The sequence below is a fragment of the Penicillium malachiteum genome (genome assembly GCF_028827825.1).
Source record: "Penicillium malachiteum strain IBT 17515 chromosome Unknown utg000004l:1.0-4883003.0:1.0-4884900.0, whole genome shotgun sequence".
Classification (NCBI taxonomy): Eukaryota; Fungi; Ascomycota; class Eurotiomycetes; order Eurotiales; family Aspergillaceae; genus Penicillium; species Penicillium malachiteum.
In genome coordinates, this window is record NW_026643097.1 from 1,535,303 (window position 1) to 1,556,619 (window position 21,317).

A 21,317-nucleotide genomic window follows, 5' to 3' on the forward strand; every position below is an offset into this window, starting at 1 on the left:
AGTGTGCACAAAACACCGTCAATGCCAGCCACCACTCATATATCAATATCAACCTCCAGGGCTGGTCCATGGAAAATAACCCCGTTCTCAATTAACAAGTGTATCGAACAATGAATCTTTGAATGTTTACCTGTTCGAGTTACTATACCTAGTAGCTTATTTATCCTTAGAATTGTCTCTGGGGACTCTCAGGTTCAAGAATTGCAGGCATTCCGCCGTTGAGAAGTATCGTAATAAACCTTAATAAAGCCAACTAGTCACCTATTCCAAGTCTTATACTCCGTATAATGTTTAGATTTTGCCGGTCCTATAACGGATCTCCTACACATCATCAAGAACACAGAATTTCCATGGACACGGGATATTGCCACAAAGGACATATAGAGATCGAAATATTCCGTCAGAAATGGAGTTCAAATTCAGATAATCGTGCTGCACTGCTGCTCAGCATTTACACTAGGGACAAACATTGTGTTCTGCCAAAAATCACCGCCTGCCAATATTGCCGCAATAGTCCGAGTCCGTACTACAAAGGCGGTGGCAGAAAACGAGTAGAAAGCCTAAGCCTACGCCGTATACTCCGTAAATAGGAGCGTTCTTGGGCTCATGGCGCTCCCTGCTAGTGATTGTTGCGCGGATGTATAGAATGAGTCTCGGATGTTCCCACCTAGCTCTTGTATATCATCATTATCGACGTGAGATGTGGATCTAGATGCAAAGGCCAACAAAAATATGGAGCACTTGAGTACTTACTACGTGGACCGTCAATAATTTTGGAAAAATGCATACGTTCGAATTATCCGTACTTTCTGGACATGGATTTCTACGGCCGAGCCCGATCATATGCGTTCCGCCTGATCTGCATAGTATTTGCTCGCAATTGGTCGGTCACAGTTGGGGGTCAGAACAGCGGAGCCTCGCTACTAAACCAACACGGAAAATCGCGCAGCTGGGCGCGAGCAAGGTACATTAGCGTACTTTTGGTTGCTCGCTTCTGCCCGTGAGCGGGGTATAGTCGGGGCGAGCCATCTCGCAAGAGCCTTGAGACCCTGATTGGCGGCCCCGGGGGCCATTAGGTGCTCGGTAATTTATAATCGGACAACGCTGGGCGTGGAATTAATGCGTGGAATCCTGCGTGGAAACATGATTTTGGTGCGTGGTGGTAGTGAGGCGAACAAAGAAAAGGTGGCTGAGTGCATACTACTCGTTCTGCTTTCTAGGTGGTATGTCTTCTTCCTTGATCTCTCAATCAACTTCACTCGTAAATTGTTACTTTTCCTTTGGCTATTCGCCCCGGAGACCTTCTCTCCACGGCGACGGCCTCTCCACTCGCCGTATCGATCCTTTCTGTCAGATCACGAGTCACGACATCCATCATGGGGATCGCCGCCGCTATCCTCATCCTTCTGCCCATTCTGGTAATACATTAAATTTCGCTTCCAAGTTGAATTTCCGAGCACTAATAGTTCCAAGTATCTTGCTTTCCAAGTCATCAACAACCTATGGCTTCATCCACTGTCCAAGTATCCGGGCCCGCTATTATGGCGCGCATTTCGATTTCCTTTTCTGCGCTCCATGATGGGCGGCAAACTCCCTCACCAGGTCAAGATTCTCCATGAACGATACGGCGATATTATTCGCGTCGCCCCTGATGAGCTGTCTTTTATCGACCCCGACGCTTGGCGAGATATTTACACTAAAGGTCGGGAGTTTGTGCGGCCAGACCAATTCAAAGACCAACCACCTGGTAAGACAGCCTCGAATTTGATCGCGTGTTCAGAATCAGAGCACGCCCGACTGCGAAAAATACTTACACCGGGGTTTTCTGAAAAATATGCCATGGAACAGGAGCCTATCATCCAGTCCTACGTTGATAAGTTATTTGCGAAGCTGGACGATCGTGTCCAAAATGACCAATCTTCAGCGGTGGATGTCGTTGAATGGATCAACTATCTTGCGTTTGACTTGATTGGAGATCTGACTTGGGGATCACCCTTTGGCTGCTTAGATGGTTTGACCTACCACCCCTGGGTTCAAACAGTGGGCCAGTTCAAGGCTGCAATTGTCGTGGGCGCACTCAAGTTCTACCCATCTATCTATGCTTTCCTCATGGCAATTACCCCACCCTCAGCTTTACAAGCTGTTATGGACATGTGGAAACTAACGGAGCAAAATGTCCGGGAACGAGTTGCCAGCGGCGCTAACCGTCCTGATTTGGTTGGAACTATGATGGCATCTGAGTCCATGACACAAGAAGAAATGGAAGTCAACTCCATGATGATTGTGGCAGCAGGAAGCGAATCCGTCACCACAGTTCTCACCGGAGTGATCAATTATCTTCTTCGCAGCCCGGATAAACTCAATGCGCTGGTTGAAACACTCCGGACTAAATTCCCATCCTCGGAACAGGAGATCACCGGAGCTGCCTTAAAATCCATCCCATATCTGGATGCCGTGTTGAATGAGGGCATGCGGTTATGCCCTACTATCCCAGATGGCATGCGTCGCAATGTTCCCGCTGGCGGAGCGACTATTGCTGGACATTTTGTTCCTGAAGGAATCATGATCTCTGTTCCCCCATTCGCAACCTACCGCGCATCGCGTAACTTCAGTCATCCAACAGAATTTGCTCCGGAGCGTTGGCTTTCTGATGATCAGTCTAGCTCAAGGTTTGAAGGCGATAGTAAAATTGCTTTCAATCCGTTCTCTCTAGGCGCACACAATTGTCCAGGTCAGAACCTGGCTTGGTTAGAGCTAAGGATCATTCTTGCGAGATTGCTTTGGAGGTATGATATATCGATTCCGCCCGGTGTTGATCTACCCCAATGGGAAGAGCAAGGCATCTGGTGGTTTTGGGATAAGCAGGCCACAATGGTTCGTTTCACAAAATTCCGGTAGAATATCTACGCCACAAGGAAGAGAATATCCTATATCCCACCTAGTTCTGTCGGCTATCGATATTCATATTGAGACCTGACTGAGAACTTGGCCCATCCAACTGGCTTCTTACTCCGTGCCCAACCCATTCAAATGTTAGCCCATGTATTATATAGTTCTACAGTGGGCGGAACTTTGAAAGTATTATGAAGACATCTTCAACTTCTGTTTCAAGTTATCCTATGATTGTCTATCCTAGTAGGTTGGAACACGGCCTGTGGAGATTGTTTGACGAAGATTTCTAGAGGTTTTCTTTTTTCTTTTTCTTTTTCTTCTAGTAAAACTGAATTACTATTCACGATTTGAATGGGACAGGTATTGACTCGGACATGATGAGCTCTCCTTGGGTTTATTGCACTTGGATACGCAAAGACGAAACATTACGGCTGGATGCATTGTCGACAATAGCTTTTCCGATATCCTGTTTCTCACAATGCATTCTTTCAGCTCCTCCTTCAAGCATTCCTCGGAATCCCTTCGAGTCTCCTCCACAGAAGCAGCCTTCCAATCGCATTTCTCGGCAAAATCGTACAGTGCATTGGCTTTTTTCTCGTCAGCCAAGGAGACAATTTGCACGGTCGCGTCGCCTAGGTGGCCAAATAAACCAGTCTGTGCAGCTTCTCGGAAGCTAGCATGCATAACAACAACACGCATAATAACCCACCAGCTGGGTATCTGTTCAAGAACATCAAATCTCTCTTCTTTCTTATCGACCCCGATGTCAAGCCAGAACATCATAATTGAGGGACGACCGACTACCAGGCGACTTTTCGCAGCAATACAGGCTAATGCACTACCCCAGCTGTTTTGGTAAACCGCTTCGTAATAAGGGGTCCAATTAAGAAGTGCAGAATCTCGCTTGGTGTCTACCTAGAAATCCTCTCCCTCCCGAAGAGTTGTGGTAGAGATAAACCCAGCATCGGCTGGGAAATCTTTAAAGGTCTCTCTCGTGAAGACACCCCCTGACTCCTTGGCAACGTGGCGTGACTCATGGCAAACGCGGGCGATGACAGGTGGAAGCCCATTCAGTTTCGCTGTGGGAGTGACTAGGCAGGGATAGGGCCCATCATTCACCTCCCAATAGACGCCTTCATCAGTCGGCCAATCCGTGTCCCATACGCGACATGGGAGGCATAAGCGCCATATCACAAGTCGCAGCTCTGTCGGCAGCCTAGGAAAGAAATGAATTGAATTTTCGTAAAGCTAGCAGACCTCGGATGAGATCCGGCCCGGCAGTGGCCCTCTTGATTGTCTGGCTTGAATATTTTATTGTGACGGGCATGTCAATTAACATGACTTGCTTTCATCTTTAGAATTGCCGAATAGAAATCCAGAGCTTCTTTCAATCAAGGAAAGGAGTCAAAACAAGACCAATCTTTATTAGCACACAAAGCTACCCCTCATTTTTGTATTATTGGAACTAACGACCACGAAAGATGCTGTATACAGCGAAAAATCGACAGGCGCGAGCCAAGGAGTATACCGAGAACATAGTCTCTTATCCGCATCTCCTCGGTTTTTCCAGACCGAGAGCTGGTCTTGGGGCGTACTTTGGTTGAATAGTGGACTTGAAGAGATGACATATTTCGACCTGGGAAGTGAGCCGTAATCTCTGGCCATGACATTGCCTCTTTTCTCCTTCAGCCGTACCAGCAGCGCATTCTCGTCTGACGTGTACCGTCTTTGTTTCCCTGAGATAATCGCCGTGTGGGGTTGAGACAGCATCGGGCTAGGGTCGGGTACGAAAGTAAAGAAATATGCCGGTTTCAGGCCAGCATGAGATTCGACCGTGAGGAGAGCATTCCCACGTATACCCTGGATAGCACCAGAGCAATGTGATGAAACGGGAATGGAAGAGTCCGAAGAGTCGAAAATGACCTGATTAAAGGTCTCTGTATCTTCCTATTTTGACAAGGCTGTTCTTTGTCACAGGTGGTGTTCGCATCTTGGTGCTTGCCGGTGCCTCGACCTGAGCGGAGTCGCTTCTTGCATACTGCTGCAGCGGCACTTGTGCTTGTCCTGGTGGCTCCTTGCCTCCAGGGCGGTGATGGTGATGGTACAACCACAGCTATGGTCGGGTAGCGCACCGGGATAAGGAAAACGCTTTGATGTAGACCATGCCGTCGGCGGAGAGGACGGGCTAAACGTGTCTGACGCGTCTTCAGCAGTGCCGGGATCTTCAGCCCGTTCGGGAGCATTATTTGGAGCCACGTTCCGAAAATGACTAAACGCAACTGTATTTGCAATACTATGCCCTCACGGTGGCTGGCGGCATCAATGGGCTCGCACGAGAGGAGTATGCGGTATATTTTCTATTGGCCAGCATTATTGCAATGCCTTCGAGGGTCACTGATTGGATGTGGCGGGACTGGAGAGGCCGACGATGACGACAACAGCAGCTGGGTGAATCTGCGACATCAGGAGCTCTGCAATGTAACCCAAGCCAGGCGAATATACAAGACCACGCAGATTCAAAGATAGTTGGTAACGTTGGAACGATGAGCTAGGCGGGCGGAGCGATCTAATCGTTCAAAGGGACGCATCGTAGACTAATCCAAAATGTTCAAGAAAGAGCCACGCACAATTACATGGTAAGACTGGGGCATGAATCACCGCTATGTTTCTGCTCCCAGGAACTACTGCCTGGCATGGTAACCAACATTGGCCAGATCGACCTTGGCGTCGGATACAGCGGCATCTCTGTTGAAATGGGGCAGTGCGTCGAAGCGAAGGGCGCAGCGGACCGCGTGGTGGGGACGAGAATGAAAAAAAGGGGGCGAGCGATGAGTGCAGGATAGAGAGGCACTGGAAGGAGAAAGAGATGACAGACGAGGTCGAGCGGGCGCGGCGAGCTTTTATGCCGGCGCATCAGAAGGCGGAAGCTTACAGAACGGCGTATGGGGCGCTAAACTAACCACATGCGGGAATTCACAGGTCCTGGGTTTACAGCTCCAAAAGAGATGGGGTTGACCCTCAATTGACGCGGCGGCAAGGATTGCTCCGTCTGGTGAAAACCGAAGCAAAGGGCTACTGACGTTGCTAGGACAAAGCGGGTCCTTATATAAAGCTCCACTCACTGGGTTCCAAATTGGAATGCTGTTCTCATCAGATGATGATGCCATGAGCTTTCCATTGTTTGAAATGGCAAGAGAAATTACAGATTGATTGCCACTATGTATGGATGATCGAATCTCAGAGTCAAGGTGAAAAACTTGAATCCCCCCCATTAAGATGTGAAGAAAAGGCAGCCAGTGACAGGTCTTTTGATAGCACAGAGGACCTAATGCTGAATTGGCCCTAAGGCTTGCCCTCATCTACTTAATAAGGATACCAGTTGCCAAATCCCATACTCTGGCAGCGGGCTCAGGTGAGAGTGAGATGAGATGCTTTCCGTCAGAGGAAAATTCAACCTTTATATTAACAAATTCGGTCTTGAATTCCTGAATCAGGGTTCCAGTTGCGGTTTCCCATACCCTTATACAGGATGACGCAACAAGCTTTCCATTTGGAGATAGCGCTATATCAGAAACCCCCGGAGAACCGGTAAAGAGTGTCTGTTCCAATGGGTCCCAGTGCTTCCTACAAGTAGGAAAATGACTGATTGAACAGATGTCTGGCCTCCCAAAATACTTTCGTATGCACGTATTTTCGGGCACGTATAGCAGAGCCGAAGTGTACAACTCAAGTGGAGTCTCTTCAATGAGTCCTCTAAACTTAAGTACGAAACGCCTCACATCATAGGCAAATGAACGCATCTGGCCTCTCCCGGTCGGCTATTTTATGTTAGTGAGCATCATAGCGAGACGGTCATGGAAGAGAACAAACCCACAGAGAGACCTTGAATATAGCTCGAAAAATCTATCACCCGTCGCATGCCCTCTGACATTTTCCCCATGAGACTCAGCGCTTCAAGCCAATGAAGAAGATGAACTTTCAGAAATTCATGCACATTTCCATCATCCAAAGGCTCTATAGCAGCTTGTTGAAGGTGATAAACCCAGTGAAGGCAGGCGTAATGGACATGCCTTGGAATGTCTCTGTCAATCCGAGCGGGTTCGACATCCTTAGCGCAACTAGATTGATCTGAAAGACCACAAATATCTCGCCTTAATGTTTCCGATAAGACATCAAGACATTTTTGCAAGAGCGAGGTGTGTGCTTGGGATTGTGAGATCAGGAATCCTTTGACCAGACATCTCGTGTCATCGAGTAAAAAGTCACGGAATGACAAGTGAAGTAGCTGAATAGGAGAGCTCTCATTCTTGCCAAAGGAGACCACTGATTGTAGTCCCTGAAGCGTGTCTTTTACATCAAGGCTCTTCAAAGAGATCAACTGAGCAACATTGGCAATTGAGAGGGGCTCAGCTAAGTTGATTATAGCTCCAACGACAGTCTGGAATCGGCTAAAAAGTTCTCCCATCTCCTCATCGATTGCATCAACGATAACTGAGAATTTGAGAATATGGGTATAAACCTCATCCAAGCTACTTTGTGGCGAATCTGTCCCAAGTCGATCACTGAATATGCTCTTCAACCGTATCTCTAGTTGATAGTTTTTCAATTTAGAGCCACCCAGGAAACGACACACGGATGCTGCATAGATGAACAGACCACCGGACTTGCTAGTCAGTGTTTCAATTTCCTTCTTGCCAGGCCAGTCATCTGGAAGCTCTCTTTTATTTGCAATGATGGCTAACTCGTGCTTGAGCAGCTTTATGATGTCGTCATCAAAACCATCATCGGAATGGTCGATTTTTCCCAACAAGAATCTCTCGAACATCGTCTCCGAAATCCTGTTAAAGCTTGACTGGATGAAATTTTCCGGCCTGCTGGTAATAAACAGCTTCAGTGAAATGGTGTTGAAAGTTTGAGGTTGACCGAGGAGCTGAATAATGGTGTCGATGTCATTCTCGTCCTCACATTCGTCCAAGGCATCGATTACCAAAATCAAAGTTAATGGGACGAGGCTCTGCTTGTCCACTTCCGCAAGGGGACTGAGAATTGAATCTTGCCATTGAGTGCTGATAGACTGATTCCCAATGTTTGGGTTATTGGAGATAGTTTCACAGACCGCAGGCTTCATCGCAGGTAGACAGTCTGTAAGGCCTCTACAGAGCGTTGTGAAAAAGCTCCCGGTCGTCCTTCGGTAACCTTGAGTTTTGTCAAAGAAAAAGCAAGCATCTAAGACGATGTTTTCAGGCAGAAACCTTCCATCCACTAATGGATTCCCATCGTGACAGGCTGATGCCAACGTTCTGGCGATTGTGGATTTTTCAGTTCCTGGCATACCAGCAAGCCAGTAGATTTGCTTCGATCCTGAATTCTCACACCAAGTCTGAACTTGCTTCAATGGATCGGCTTGAGTCCCTTGCAGACACTGAGTTTTGTGTCGACCCTGAAATGAATTGAACATCGCGCCCTCGGCAATATTCAAGCTGCCCAGTAACTGAGTATGTCTGGTTTCCTGAGATATCGTTAGTACTTAAAATCCGACTGAACGATTGATTTATGTGGATTATCAGCTAACCGTCAATTCTTCTTTAGTCTCCTTCATTGTTTTTGTCAGATCGTCCATACCACGATCTATCTTTTCCACCTGAAGTTCGATACTCTTGAGCGAATGAGCGCTCAAGCTTCTCAAACTATTATTTATGCCCTCATTAATGTCCTTCATTCCTTGAATCATTCCCTTCCAGTCATCCGAACCAGTGAGATCATCAAAAAACCGAAAAAGACCTGACTTTGAGAGGTGGCCAGCCAACTGCATCTGATACTTCAGAATTTCCGTGTAGAGGTGGATAATCTGAGCTTTGATTGATGCCTCCAGCTCCTCCCAGGGCGTTGTTGAGTTTCCAGCCGGGGCCGTCGCAGGGGTAGACTCCAAGATTCTATATCGGATCATCAGATGCGAGATCTTTTCTAGTCCATCCATTGCATCGTCATCTTGGGTAGTTGACTTGGCGATAGGATCAAGAAGGATCAAGACTCCCGCCCATGCCAATGACGCATGTGGATCAGACGAAATGGCTGCGGAGATGAGATCTTTCGCAGATATGAGAACGTGAAAAGCTCGAGAAACCTGCTCGCGCACGATGATCTCTCTTCCCGAAATAACAAATTTCAATTTGACATCCTTTAGCTCTTGAAGACGCCTTCTGACTGCCTCATCAAGCTGATTCTGAGACGACCCATCATTACTCACGCCGAATCGCGCGATTCCCTTTTCGTATGCTTGGATAATTTTAGGATTCTCAGCCTCAAGCCTTTCATAAGCTTCTTTCCAGAAACCAGTCAAGTTCAGTGATGTGGAACCCACAACAACAGTACTATCTTCTATCCATCTCTGAGACGGAGACTCAGTGCTGGACCAGACTCGGTATTATTTGTCGACTCTGTTGTTACAGGGTCTTTTGCGCTGCGTCATGGCCATTTGAAAATATCTCTTTTGCGAGGCCGGTGAGAGGTCATCGTGTATACCTCCTATACGTGAAACCCCGAGTAGAATCTCAGTGTAATGACAGGTTAACACTGACCAGGCATTAATGGCGGTAAAACATCTAGGTACCCCGATCTACCCCTCCTCATGTGAGTTTTGCTTATTGGTTCACGTTGATAGCTTCTGATTGGTTTCTTTAGAATCAGGCTGCAGCCTGCATAGTGAAGAGAGGCAACGTTGACATCTATGCCGGAGCGGAATATCAAGATAGCTACACTACTGGCCCGCCCTATAACATCAAACGACTTAAGTCTTCCAGGATTGAATCCAAGGTAAGGAAATTATTCGTTCACATGTGAAAATTGAAGCCGGATTCCTCCCATGGGCTCAATTCGAGGCTGAGGTCTGCATCCATCAGGAACAATAATTGAACACTCTCTCATCTAGCAACAAACTTGAGTGTTCCTATGCTCGGGCCAAAGAGGCTTTGATCACGTCCACCACAGCTTCCGGCTGGTTAAGCATCGGTAGGTGACCTGCACTACATCTTTCAATCGTACTTCCGGCAAGACCAGCCAGTTGCTCCTGAAGCGGGACTGGCACAGCATTATCCCTCTCACATATCAGGTAGGTACTGGGCACATCCTTCCAACCCGTATAACGGACCGTGTCATCCCAGCCCTGGGCTGGTTGTGGTTTAAGGACTGCGAGCCATTGAGCCTTTTCATCTTCTGGCAAGTCGCCGAAAAGGAGGACCTCCGGCTGGGCGCAGTGAGAAGCTCCCCCCCTAATATCACGGCCAAGTTAGCACTATATGATACACCGGGCGTTATTCTAGGTACAAGCACAAACCTCAACAACAGCAAAAGGCAGAGGCTGATGTTCATAGCCCTCTGGAAAAACGGCTCTTGCAAGGAAAACGATACCAACTACACCATGCTTATCTCTGCGAGACCGCTTATCCAAACCTTCAATTGCTTCGCTGCCAATGAATCCACCGGCTGAGTGCAGGACTAGGATAATGTTGTTTCCACCCTCAAGAATTGTCTTGATACGAATCCACACCGCTGAAATATCATCTCTCATAGTAGGGTTGCCGGGTGAGATTTTCCCCGTGCTGGGAAGCTCTGCTACTTCCGTCGCGATTCCATCTGCTTCGAGGAGAGAAGTTACTTTATTGAAAACGGAGGGGCCTTCCCAGAAGCCTGGAACGAAAAGAACGACAGGTGCCATATCGGAGACTGAGGTTTGAGAGAAATAGACCTTAATAAGGGTGGCCGGTGTCACGGTCATATTGCTCGAGACTTCTGCTAACACGGCGGATTCGATCCTAGTCTCAGACCAAACCATATATACCCCTTCGAAGGGCAGAAGAGGGGCTTCAAATTACAAGCGAAATTGGTTCAGTTCCCCGCTTCGACCCACCCATTTAATATGGCCACTCATGGTCTTCGTTCTCATCTTACTTGTCGGATTCCATCAGTGTTGGCGGCCGGCGCACGCTCAAGGATTGTTTCCAGGCCAGAATCGCATATCATTGATCAATGCTCCGTGCACCTGGGCAGAAAGCGTGTTCCTGAAACTTGATTATTCATCGTGCATGTGTTTCAAGTTACTAGTGCACCTGTGGAGCCTGAGACTCGGACGAAGCAAATGGGGCCCATAAAATGGAAGTTCCAATTCGACTCCGACGTCCGTATTAGCAACTTGAAAGGGTCTATCCACGAATTCATCGACTTCAAGTCGTTTTGACTGAGCCAAGTATTGTCTCCAGATGGTATTGAAGAAAAATTGAATGGCGCAACATTATTCGATATGGGTTGTGAGAAATGGCCCGAGGTGGTAACAAAGAAGCTAAGACCTCAAAGCTTAGCGAAGCTTGAGCCTTGGCCAAGTGGATCTTGTGTATACATGGGTCTCTGGAGATACAGATTCAAAGACGAATCCGAGCGCTCATCAATTAGGACAAGGCTGCGGAGAAATTCCCTTCAATGTTGGGCAGTACTAGTGGGCACGTTAATTGTTTCTCGTCCCGATTGTAGCATTCTGATGTTCAAATGTTACGATTCTACGCTATACATCTAACAAAATTTCCTACATTTAATGAAAAATAAATTGGAGCTGAATTATTCATTAAGCTATATACATAATACAGCCTGAGATTACCCACGCCCATAATGAACCCTGATTCAAGCAATAATGCATTTCCACTGGCAGGCAAATACCATAAAAATCCCAATGACATCCATCAAGTTGACGGTGGACACAGCCTCATATATCACTATTAAACTCCCAACTCGACAGTCCACTTCTAGTACTCTCGCAGTCAGGCAAAACCCAGTTTCCCGAGACTGTGATATCGGACCTAGTATCATTTCCATGAGGCCGAGAAAATGGAGTCAATCCCCTTAGAGAGGATCCCAAATGATCGACATGGGGATCCCGAGCGCCCATCGGCTCCACACCTTCAATCGTGACTGAACCATTTCGCCCCAGAGCAAGTTTAGTAAGAAACATAGACTGGTTTCAGATCCAATCAGTACAAGTTCAAGCAAAGGATATGATTGGAGGTTCGAAACGACAGGGCCGGGCTGAAATGTAGAATTACTCACGCAAGTGGCTTGTGCTGCGGCATTGTCCAGTCTCGTCGGCTGGAATTTCCTATATGAAGTCAAGGGATCAGCCACAACGCCTACTGCAGCTGACGAGGATCCGGTTTAAAAATCCACCAATTCATGCCTGCCACGCCATAACACAGCTGAGGAAGTGAGATGGGGAGACGAGAGTGAAAAGTCAACTTACATCAGCCCATCCTGCATGCGCCCACGATAATTCAGCGCTAGGAATGGCGGACTTTGGATCATATTTAATCGTCCGATCCAATAGTCTACCACTATACAGCATTCAATTCCCTCGGAATGGGGTTGGTCCATTCCTCGTATGAGGCGGTACACTGTCTGTTGATACTCATCCCCCAGCATCAGCGTTAAGAATTTTTTTGAAGCGATGATACATCGCTCTCGGAGATTACCGGGGAAACCATCGTTTGAAACTTGAAGGAGAACACGTATAGGGCAATATCTGAGGTGAACGGGTATATCTGAAAGCCGGAAGCGGCTGGGTTGATGACGTTGTGGTGGTGTGATTTCAGGCTGAGTTCGAGTCGCTGTTTCGTTATCTGGAACGCCGCGTGATACGTTTTCACGGATTTTGATCTCTGTTTCTGTTTCAAGATATTTTAAAAAGTTGCCCCACATTTGGTGTCTTTCGGCTCGATCGAGGCGTTGCTTGGTAAGTAGTTCATTGTCTTTTCGAGGCTCGAGATTGATGGGTTGTTCTCGGACTGGATATTGGAGTCAATATCGACTAGAGAAGCTGGGATATGAAGGAAAATACATCTTTCTGCTTTCCAGGGAAGAGTGTCTGTGGATATTTGTGCATGGTGTTTCAGTGAGACCGGCCTCACTTTCTCGAATATCCTGACCGACTGTTAAGGAGGCTTCATTTACCCTGTGACATGAGCATACCTACAATCCCTGCTTTTCTTGGGTTACTATATAACCGCAAAACTGTACTTTGTCTGCAATGGATCCGTCCAAAATCTCGCCGGTGCAGTAGTCGATGACCACTTGGCTCTCCCATCTACCTTGGATGGACGGAAAATGGATGTAGGTCTGGTCGCGGTCAAAGTTGTGCGGCATAACATACTCGAAAACCGCATGAGTAATACTGAGACATTTCTCTTTGAGCTTGAGCTCTGAATTTCTTCGTAAATCAGGTTGAATTTGTAGGATTATCCGAATAGGAGGCGCTATTGTAGGAGTGTTCTCAGTCGGTGCAGAATGGAAAATGTCGTTCAGCATCTTATCATAATCTTTATGGAGATCAGGATTAGCAGTAGGTGCGAGGTCAAATCTGACAAAATCGAAAGGGATTCGCCCTTGTGTTGGGATCATACCGTTATTTATGTTTCAAAATCCGGCCTGTGGCTTGAAAAGAGGGTTAGTGCGGCCGAGCCTGTGTGCATATAGAGCAACTTAAGATAAGTGAGGCTGAGTCCGGCGACTCCGACTCGACGGTTATGATCACTCAAGTGCTTGCATATATGAACAGCTTCAAGTTTAAAGGGATGAAAAGAGGACGGGAGACTGGCAAGAATAATCAGGGTAGATCGGCAATAACTGAACAATCAGTTCAGAGTAGAGTGTTGGAAGGGGAAATAGCAAAAAGTGAGGTGTATGATGGTCATTTGATCTCCAATCTACATACTAACCGCCCACCTCTCGTCTGTGATTTCAAGTTTGAGCAAATTTTGAATTCGTGATTGGACGTAGAACATAAGTGTCATTGATTCATTAAATATTATAGATAATTGGATAATGTATAGTAAGATTCGAGTAGAAGCTTGGAACTCAGACCAAGGTGATGTACTCCGGAGGCGATATCGTGATGTCCTCATATCTCGGGGGACCACTAAATACAAGATCCTCAAAATCGGTCTTAACATGACTTCCGGCCAGAAGAGGAAAGTTGACAGACGGAGTAGGTTGCAGGGGCCGACGATCCACCAGATTCTTGTTGCGAGCATCGAAAGTGTCCTCGCCCGTTATGAACTCAACTCTCAATCGTTGTTCAACCAGAATGATCAGATCTTCATTCTCAGTATGTTCTGAGGTGATGTGCGGCGTTGCCTGGAAAGACCCATAGCAAGAGCCGTCAATTGCAGGACCCATATTCCCATTCTTGGGGATCGAGATATCCAAGGAAATCTCAACAGTGGAATCCTCTTCAGACTTTTGCTTCTTCTTCAGTAGCGGGTTGTCGTTCGAAGACCAATATCCTTTTTGCTTTCCGCTGCATATCTCTCTGACAATTTCTTTTTTGGAGATGAGGTTCTCCACAGTGTCTCGGAGATCATTATTATTTTGGTCGACCAATCTAGTCACTTCTTCCACACGCCAGTGAATCGCTCGGACGGTAGGACACCTGAATTCGGAGTCACGCTGAGTCTGGGGTGATCCACGACGAAGAGAGATGTTTGCAGATAATGCGATCTCCGACTTTGGATCAGTCGTCAAATTTTGAGAAAGTGTGATTTCCTTGATCACAGTTGATTTCGGGTATGATCGTCTGTTCTGAATACATTGTCGATCCGGGATGAGGTGGCGGGTCAGAAGAAGAGACTGAACAGTGGTGATTATTTCGCCTTGCGGTGTTGATATGGTGGCTATTATGGAATATGTGATCTTTCCCAGTGGTGTGTTGGTCGAGCCAGGTGTGTTAACTGGAATGGCAATAGAAAATGGAAGGTGGACCGAGCCATCTGTCACTGGGTCCGATGGGATGACAGATTGAATGACTTCTTCAATTATGGAGCACGTTTCGGTGGCAAGGGTCTCCTCTTGTTGTGGGGCGCCTAGAAATGAACGACGAATTTTGCTCAAAAATTTATTATCGCGGGGCAGAGGACGCTGGTTGCTGTTTCCAGCCACCACGATCTGAACTAGACGTAGTTGTAGCTGAGCAGCTGTATTGGAGAGCGAGGTGTGGTCCTTTAGCACGACGGTGCCAGTAACGGGCTCCGCGTATCCATCTCCATTGAGATTGAAGTATATGTCGTGTTCCGAGGGACAGACCAGCTGTAGCCTTGAATGCATGATGAAGGGAAGAGAGATGATATTGTGAAAGTGAAGTCTGAAAAGAAGAGCTGTTGGAGAATTAATATTGTATACTCCGTACCTGAGCTCTCCATCAGATTAGTCAAAGAAAAAAATCGAGATATCATGGGATTGACAAGTATTTAACCCAAATAGGAAGCCAAGCTGTGCGAATTGACTTTTAGTGGAGCTTGAGCCGATCATGTGAACGGATCCGAGCCATCTAGAACGATCATGGCATATGTGTTATGCTTAATTTAGATGAGTGGAGTCGGAAAGAGCTTTTCTTCAGCCTATAAATCAACAATTAGGTTAGTCAAATGGTGCAAGTCTTGCGTTTTTGTAGCCTGAAATGCATATCCTATAACGCCACTCGGCTATCCCACCAATATTTCGTGTCAATATGCTCATGTGGTGGAATTGTACTCCGCAGACGCATGCTTGCCATACTGGAAATCCTTTGTTGAAGACAACCGACGGCAAAATGGGAAAATATCTTAGACTCCACTTGTACCTAACCGAGGCCTTGGGCTATAAGGACCCACATCTGGATAACTATAAAGACAGCCTGGGAGTATAGAGTCTTCAAGATCCTTTATATCGACAACATTTGAAGGCACAGGTTACGAGGAGGAGAAAAAGAAAAAAAGAAATGGAGTAAGCAGAGATCGAACCAGGGACTTCTAGATTTCGCGATGTTTGTACCAAGTGAGGCATCAAAATGAGAAGACGATGAAAGCTTCAACTTTCGAAAAATCATAACAAATCTAATAAAATAGATAAAAATATAAAATGGGTATAAGAAGAAAGAACAAAAAAAAGCCCATCCACAGAAGCCTTTCACATAGTCCGCTGCATGCTTTCTCACGGTGGTGTTCCACTTAGGCAAGTCTCACGCTCGCTGATGCTACTGAGCAACCCTCAGTCCCAGCATTCTAGTCTTATGGTATCATAGTGTCAAATCACATTGGGACAGACACGATAGCCCGCTGAGCTACTACGATGTGGACGGTTACCTGAACTTCTGATTTTACCCCTATAACTGAGAAATGATATCCAGGCCAGAATTTGCAGGCACCCATCCCCAGTTCACTTGAACTTGAATTTCTGACTTACACAAATGTATTATCAACATTGGGCTATGCTTATTTCGATGATCTATGCAGATCAAATTGATTTCAAATATTTAATTTATGCAAGATTGGCTTTTCGATCACCATGATGTCTCAAATCCCAAGACCTTTCTATGCTCATATTCCTTCATAACTCCAAACACCGGGTATTTCCCCATTCAAAATAATAAAAATCATCCGCCGATGTAAACCGTGATGCAAATCGAGAGAGTATTATGCTTTGAGGATCATGTCATCATCACGTCCTCTGCAGGAGTATTCACATTGGAAGGATCGGGGGCATCGGTCATAGCATTATCGCCATCAACATCACCAGAGTCTGTGACTTCATTGGAAAGACTGATATCCACTGGAGAGTCACCAGAGACTTCATCAAGAGGTCCCTCCGATGCCTCTTCCCACACTCGGATCGTCTTGTCCAAGCTGCAGCTTACAAGGAGACGGCGGCCATTGTAAACTCCAGAGTGGACAGAAAGAACAACATCAGTATGTCCTTCAATGCGTTGAAGGATATTCTTGTTAACCAAATCCCAGCACAAAATGGCTCCATCCTCGCTGCCACTCACAGCAAAGCATAATGGTGGAGAATACCGCACACCGGGCAGGCCATAATTGCCAAAACACCCGGACAGACTGAATTTCTTGTTGACGTGGCCCTGGAATGTCTTGACCACACGACTTTCAACATAGTTCCACATGCGGACACAGCCATCCAGGGTCCAGGCAAGAATGTATTTGCCATTTGGAGAGAACTTGACACACGTCGCGGGCGGGTTATCCTCGTGCACCAGAGTTCGGAGACATTGACCACTGTGTGTATCCCAAACACGGACCAAGCCGTCAAGGGCACATGATACAATAAGCGTGCCATCATGGGTCACGTCGATGCCAGCAACGGGGTCGGAGTGGGCAGGGAGCGTTTTCATAACGCGTGCTCGGCGCACATCCCACAGAAAGACAGCTTCATCATATGATCCACTGACTAAAATATTACTCTTCGGTGCGAATGCGATTTGGTAAACGTAATTATGGTGACCGATGAAGGGCCTTGGGTGAGCTCGACCCTGTAAAAACAAGTTAGTTTCATGTATACAGATTGATCGGTCTGGTCACATACAGTATTCACGTCCCAAAATCGGATAGTTTTATCGTCGGACCCTGATGCAATCCATTGTCCGTCTGGGCTCCATGCAAGCGTCGAAACACCCGCTAGATGGCCATCAAAGGTATAGATCAATCTGCCAGTAAGGGTGTCCCAAACCTTGACTGATGCATCGGCACCTGCACATGGAAGAATTTATCAATAACTGACTCTAAAAGCGAGAGCTCAGGTTAAACATACCACCACTAGCGATCATTGAGCAGTCGGGCGAGAACTGAACGATGGACACGCCTCGAAGGTGACCTTGTAGAACGAATTTCTCGCGGTAGTCCAGGTGTTCGGGCTTAGGAGGGGAAGCTGCGACGGAAGGAAGAGGAGTCGAAGATCGGTCGGACCTATCATCACGAATAGGCGCGTTCTCATCGTCATCGGCGGTGCTCAATCGATCTTCAGAAAGCCTATCGGACCAGACCGAGACCGAGACCGCGACCGCGACCGATCCGCGGAGTGGTCAATCGGCGAAAGACTGCGGGAATTGCGAGGCGAACGGCGCCAATATTCATCTGCAGCCAGCTCATCAGTACTCTCCGATTCGCTCGCGGGGTGTTCCTGGCGATTTGAACGTTGCGGGGTGAAATCTTTATGCGCGGTCCAGCTTGCTCGTCGGTGCTGAGCTTCTTCAGGTTCCGAGCCGGCCGCTAGTTCATCTGTGGAGGATTCGGAGGGAGATTGACGGGCCTCTCGCCGGCGAGATCTAGTATGTGCATGCTCCATGACGAATTAAAGCCCAATTTAGGACAATGACAAACGTGAGTTGGAGATGTGATGGACCGCGAAAATGAAAAGGCGCGTTCTGAAGGCGGTGAGGCCCGGATTTACATCAGTGATCGACATCCACTTGTCGCAACGGACCCAGAGAACTGTACGGAGTCCAAGCTAACGCCAATTTCGATAAAAATGGCTTCGCAAGCGATACCAAACGAGCCTCCGAGTCATATCCGAATCCTCACATTGAACTGTTGGGGTCTGAAATATATCTCAACCTATCGCCATGAACGTCTAGCTGAGATCGGTCGACAACTAGCTCTAGCTAGCCCACCGCCAGAGATAGTTGGTCTCCAGGAGTGCTGGACGCAACAGGATTATGAGTCGATTCGAGACCAAACACGTCACATTTTACCATATGGCAAATTCTATTTTGGAGGCATTTTCGGTGCGGGGCTGGCGATTCTGTCGAAGTGGCCGATTGAGGAGAGCAGCATGTACGCATACCCGCTAAATGGGCGACCTACCGCTTTCTTCCGTGGCGACTGGTTCGTGGGTAAGGGAGTTGCTTGCGCGCGGGTACGTTTTGGACCTGGTATAGCAGATGTTGCCGAGGTGTTTTGTACACATCTGCACGCCCCTTATGAGCGCGAACCAAATGACTCGTATCTGTGTCATCGCACAGCACAAGCATGGGAAATCTCCAGGCTTATGCGCGGCGCTGCGGAACGAGGACATTTGGTTATAGGTCTGGGTGATTTCAACATGCTCCCCTCCTCTTTCGCCCATCGATTGATCAGCGCCCAAAGCCCTGTCCGTGATGTCTGGCGTGTGCTGCATCCCGACTCCTCTCTTGCTGCCGCAATCAATCCCATTGAACAAGCTAGGAATCTTCCGATCCCTTCTGCTGAGTTTAACTTGGTTGAAAACGGTGCCACTTGTGATGGTGCTTTCAATACTTGGCGCTGGTCAAAAACTCTTCAGAAAAGACTGGACAAGGGTGAAGAGATCACTATTGACAAGGACGGGCCTGATCCTCGCGCAAAGCGTCTTGATTATATCTTTGTTGGCGATGGTGGTTATGCTCCTGAGTTCCCTCCCCCACGTTGGTCTGTTGAATCGGCACAAGTGAGCATGACTCAACGTCATCCTACCCTCCGTTGCTCGCTGAGCGACCATTTTGCTGTCGAGGCGGTGATTACCCGTTCGCCTACTGCTGCAACAGTCTCCGAAGATCAACTCGAGGAAACACAATCTTCATCCAAACCAATATATCCAAATGCCGCCCTCTCTTTGGAAACGTACGATGAAATTTTCGAAATGATCCGTGTATATGTTCTCCGTGAGCGGTCGCAGCGCCGCTGGCGTCTTGCTCATTTTGTACTGTCTCTGATTGTTTCGATTGGATGCATGGTGGGCGTTTGGTGGGTCGGCAGTCGAACATATATCGGCTTCATCCTCATTTTGCTCAGCACACTGAACTTTGGAGCTGGAATTTTGGATGGTCTTATTGGAGGATTGTTTGTGTCGGGTGAGTTGCGTGCTCTCAAGGAGTTTGAGTGGGAGGTTCGCAATGCGAAGGATTTAGCCACTGCAGCTCAAAAGCGAGTGCCTGGATCAAATGCCAGAGTTTCGGAGGAGGACAAAACCGGGTGATGGATTATTGTCGCTCAAGGCTGCCATACCTTTTACCGTGGTGATTATGAAAAACTCTTCTGTGACATTAATATATACTAGAAACTACAGTACATAATATATAATGACTTTTAATCATGTCTACAAGAACTCGAATGGGAAGATTTGTCGGTTGCACGAAATGAGTGTGAATTGTGCATTATCAAAACGATCACTAGCAGAAAGCTACCCGTAGCATATCCAACCATCCACCAGGAACACATATTCCAGAGTTCCAGCCTGAGTTCAAAGTTTACTCAGCACACTCGCGCTTGCGCTCATCGAAGACGCGGAGCGCCTCCTCAGCAGCCTTGACACCGGACATGACCATAGCACCGAAGGTAGGGCCCATGCGGTTGAAGCCGTCGATCTCAGACAACTCCATACCACCGATGATAAGACCCTTGTTAACTTCACGGGTGTTCTTAACGATGGCATCCTCAGCAAGGTTCATGTCAAGACCACGCATACCACCGAGCTTCTCAATGGCGTTCATGGAGACAAGACGCTTAGCACAGAATGCACCGAAAGGACCATCGTGACCAGTGGTACTGATGACGACGGGCGCATTAATGGTGTTGGGGTCCATGCAGGAGTGATCGTCGTGGTGGAGAGTGACCAGAGTCCAGTTGACGACCACACCGGCCAGACGGACCTTGTCGGCTCCATCGGGTCGGGTAATCAAGTCCTCAACGCAGGTAGCGTTGAAAAGCTTCACGTTCGGGAAGGCCAGAACGCGGGACAGAAGGGTCGATGTGAACAAGGCGGCGTGCTTGACGACCACGAAGTTCGGGTTGTTAGGTTCCTCCTCAAAGGGGACGCCGAGCTCAGTCAAGAAAGCATCAGCTGGGCGACGCAGAACCATAGCGGAGAAAAGCTGGCCACCGAGCCAGGCACCACCACCTATATCATTTGTTAGCAGTGTATCATCGCCGGTTGCCATGTTGATCTGGCTCACCAGGAGACACGGAAGCCTCGAGAATGGCAATCTTCAGGTCTGGACGGGCCTTAGCGAGTACATAGGCGGTACTCAGACCACATGAACCAGCGCCAACGATGACAATATCGCTCTCAGCGTAGTTGTCCAGATCCTGGAAGTAGCGACGAGTCATGGCACGAGAGACCTGACTCTCACGGATAGGGGCGAACTTGAACTCATCCCACTTGTTTCGGAACTGCTCCAGAAGCTTGCTCTGGCCCTCACCGGTCAGGGTGGTAGTAGCCGTCTGTGGGACAACAACCTTGCCCTTGATGCCGGTAGTGGCCGGAGCAGCGTCAAAGATAGCAGCGGGAGGAGACATTGTGGGTTAGGGATCAAGTCGAGTTGTCTTGGGTCTTGTTAGTTTTTCCATACACCATGGGGAATGGGGAGGCATGATCCTTTCGCTGGTATTATCCAGATCAAGTTATGACCGTATATTCTCAGAACGAACCCATGTCGTTGACATCACTTGAGGCTTATCCTTTTGGATGAGTACTCATCTTGAGGAAGGCGACAAGAAGATGCCAACGACACGAGAACGAACACCGGCCCACGCACAGAAGTTACCTGAGATACCTTGATCCCTAAAAGATAATGTGTCCAACCAAAGTGTCATCATGACTTCCCACAT

At 47.7% G+C, this 21,317-nt stretch overlaps 9 protein-coding genes across 9 annotated transcripts; 2 read left to right on the forward strand and 7 right to left on the reverse strand.

The window, feature by feature from the left end:
* Window positions 1–1,376: 1,376 nt before the first annotated feature.
* Window positions 1,377–2,898, forward strand: N7483_008725 (cytochrome P450; the record flags this gene model as incomplete). Its single annotated transcript, XM_057092152.1, has 2 exons — window positions 1,377–1,418; window positions 1,474–2,898. The coding sequence occupies 2 exons, from the start codon at window positions 1,377–1,379 to the stop codon at window positions 2,896–2,898; spliced, it is 1,467 nt and encodes a 488-aa protein (XP_056943326.1).
* Window positions 2,899–3,286: 388 nt separating this feature from the next.
* Window positions 3,287–3,672, reverse strand: N7483_008726 (uncharacterized protein; the record flags this gene model as incomplete). The annotated part of the gene is given in 2 exon segments (XM_057092153.1): window positions 3,287–3,358; window positions 3,370–3,672. The coding sequence occupies 2 exon segments, from the start codon at window positions 3,670–3,672 to the stop codon at window positions 3,287–3,289; spliced, it is 375 nt and encodes a 124-aa protein (XP_056943327.1).
* Window positions 3,673–4,317: 645 nt separating this feature from the next.
* N7483_008727 (uncharacterized protein) lies at window positions 4,318–5,135 on the reverse strand (the record flags this gene model as incomplete). Its single annotated transcript, XM_057092154.1, is given in 2 exon segments — window positions 4,318–4,835; window positions 4,850–5,135. The coding sequence occupies 2 exon segments, from the start codon at window positions 5,133–5,135 to the stop codon at window positions 4,318–4,320; spliced, it is 804 nt and encodes a 267-aa protein (XP_056943328.1).
* A 1,595-nt stretch (window positions 5,136–6,730) lies between these two features.
* N7483_008728 (uncharacterized protein) lies at window positions 6,731–8,350 on the reverse strand (the record flags this gene model as incomplete). Its single annotated transcript, XM_057092155.1, has 1 exon — window positions 6,731–8,350. The coding sequence occupies one exon, from the start codon at window positions 8,348–8,350 to the stop codon at window positions 6,731–6,733; it is 1,620 nt and encodes a 539-aa protein (XP_056943329.1).
* A 105-nt stretch (window positions 8,351–8,455) lies between these two features.
* Window positions 8,456–10,723, reverse strand: N7483_008729 (uncharacterized protein; the record flags this gene model as incomplete). The annotated part of the gene is made up of 3 exons (XM_057092156.1): window positions 8,456–9,168; window positions 9,934–10,135; window positions 10,226–10,723. 3 exons carry the CDS (start codon window positions 10,721–10,723, stop codon window positions 8,456–8,458), a joined length of 1,413 nt encoding a protein of 470 aa, XP_056943330.1.
* A 3,062-nt stretch (window positions 10,724–13,785) lies between these two features.
* Window positions 13,786–15,030, reverse strand: N7483_008730 (uncharacterized protein; the record flags this gene model as incomplete). Its single annotated transcript, XM_057092157.1, has 1 exon — window positions 13,786–15,030. The coding sequence occupies one exon, from the start codon at window positions 15,028–15,030 to the stop codon at window positions 13,786–13,788; it is 1,245 nt and encodes a 414-aa protein (XP_056943331.1).
* A 1,360-nt stretch (window positions 15,031–16,390) lies between these two features.
* Window positions 16,391–18,039, reverse strand: N7483_008731 (WD40 repeat domain-containing protein; the record flags this gene model as incomplete). Its single annotated transcript, XM_057092158.1, is given in 4 exon segments — window positions 16,391–17,227; window positions 17,281–17,444; window positions 17,506–17,723; window positions 17,738–18,039. 4 exon segments carry the CDS (start codon window positions 18,037–18,039, stop codon window positions 16,391–16,393), a joined length of 1,521 nt encoding a protein of 506 aa, XP_056943332.1.
* Window positions 18,040–18,222: 183 nt separating this feature from the next.
* Window positions 18,223–19,686, forward strand: N7483_008732 (inositol phosphosphingolipid phospholipase; the record flags this gene model as incomplete). Its single annotated transcript, XM_057092159.1, has 1 exon — window positions 18,223–19,686. The coding sequence occupies one exon, from the start codon at window positions 18,223–18,225 to the stop codon at window positions 19,684–19,686; it is 1,464 nt and encodes a 487-aa protein (XP_056943333.1).
* Window positions 19,687–19,957: 271 nt separating this feature from the next.
* thiA (thiamine thiazole synthase) lies at window positions 19,958–21,005 on the reverse strand (the record flags this gene model as incomplete). The annotated part of the gene is made up of 2 exons (XM_057092160.1): window positions 19,958–20,607; window positions 20,663–21,005. 2 exons carry the CDS (start codon window positions 21,003–21,005, stop codon window positions 19,958–19,960), a joined length of 993 nt encoding a protein of 330 aa, XP_056943334.1.
* Window positions 21,006–21,317: the final 312 nt, after the last annotated feature.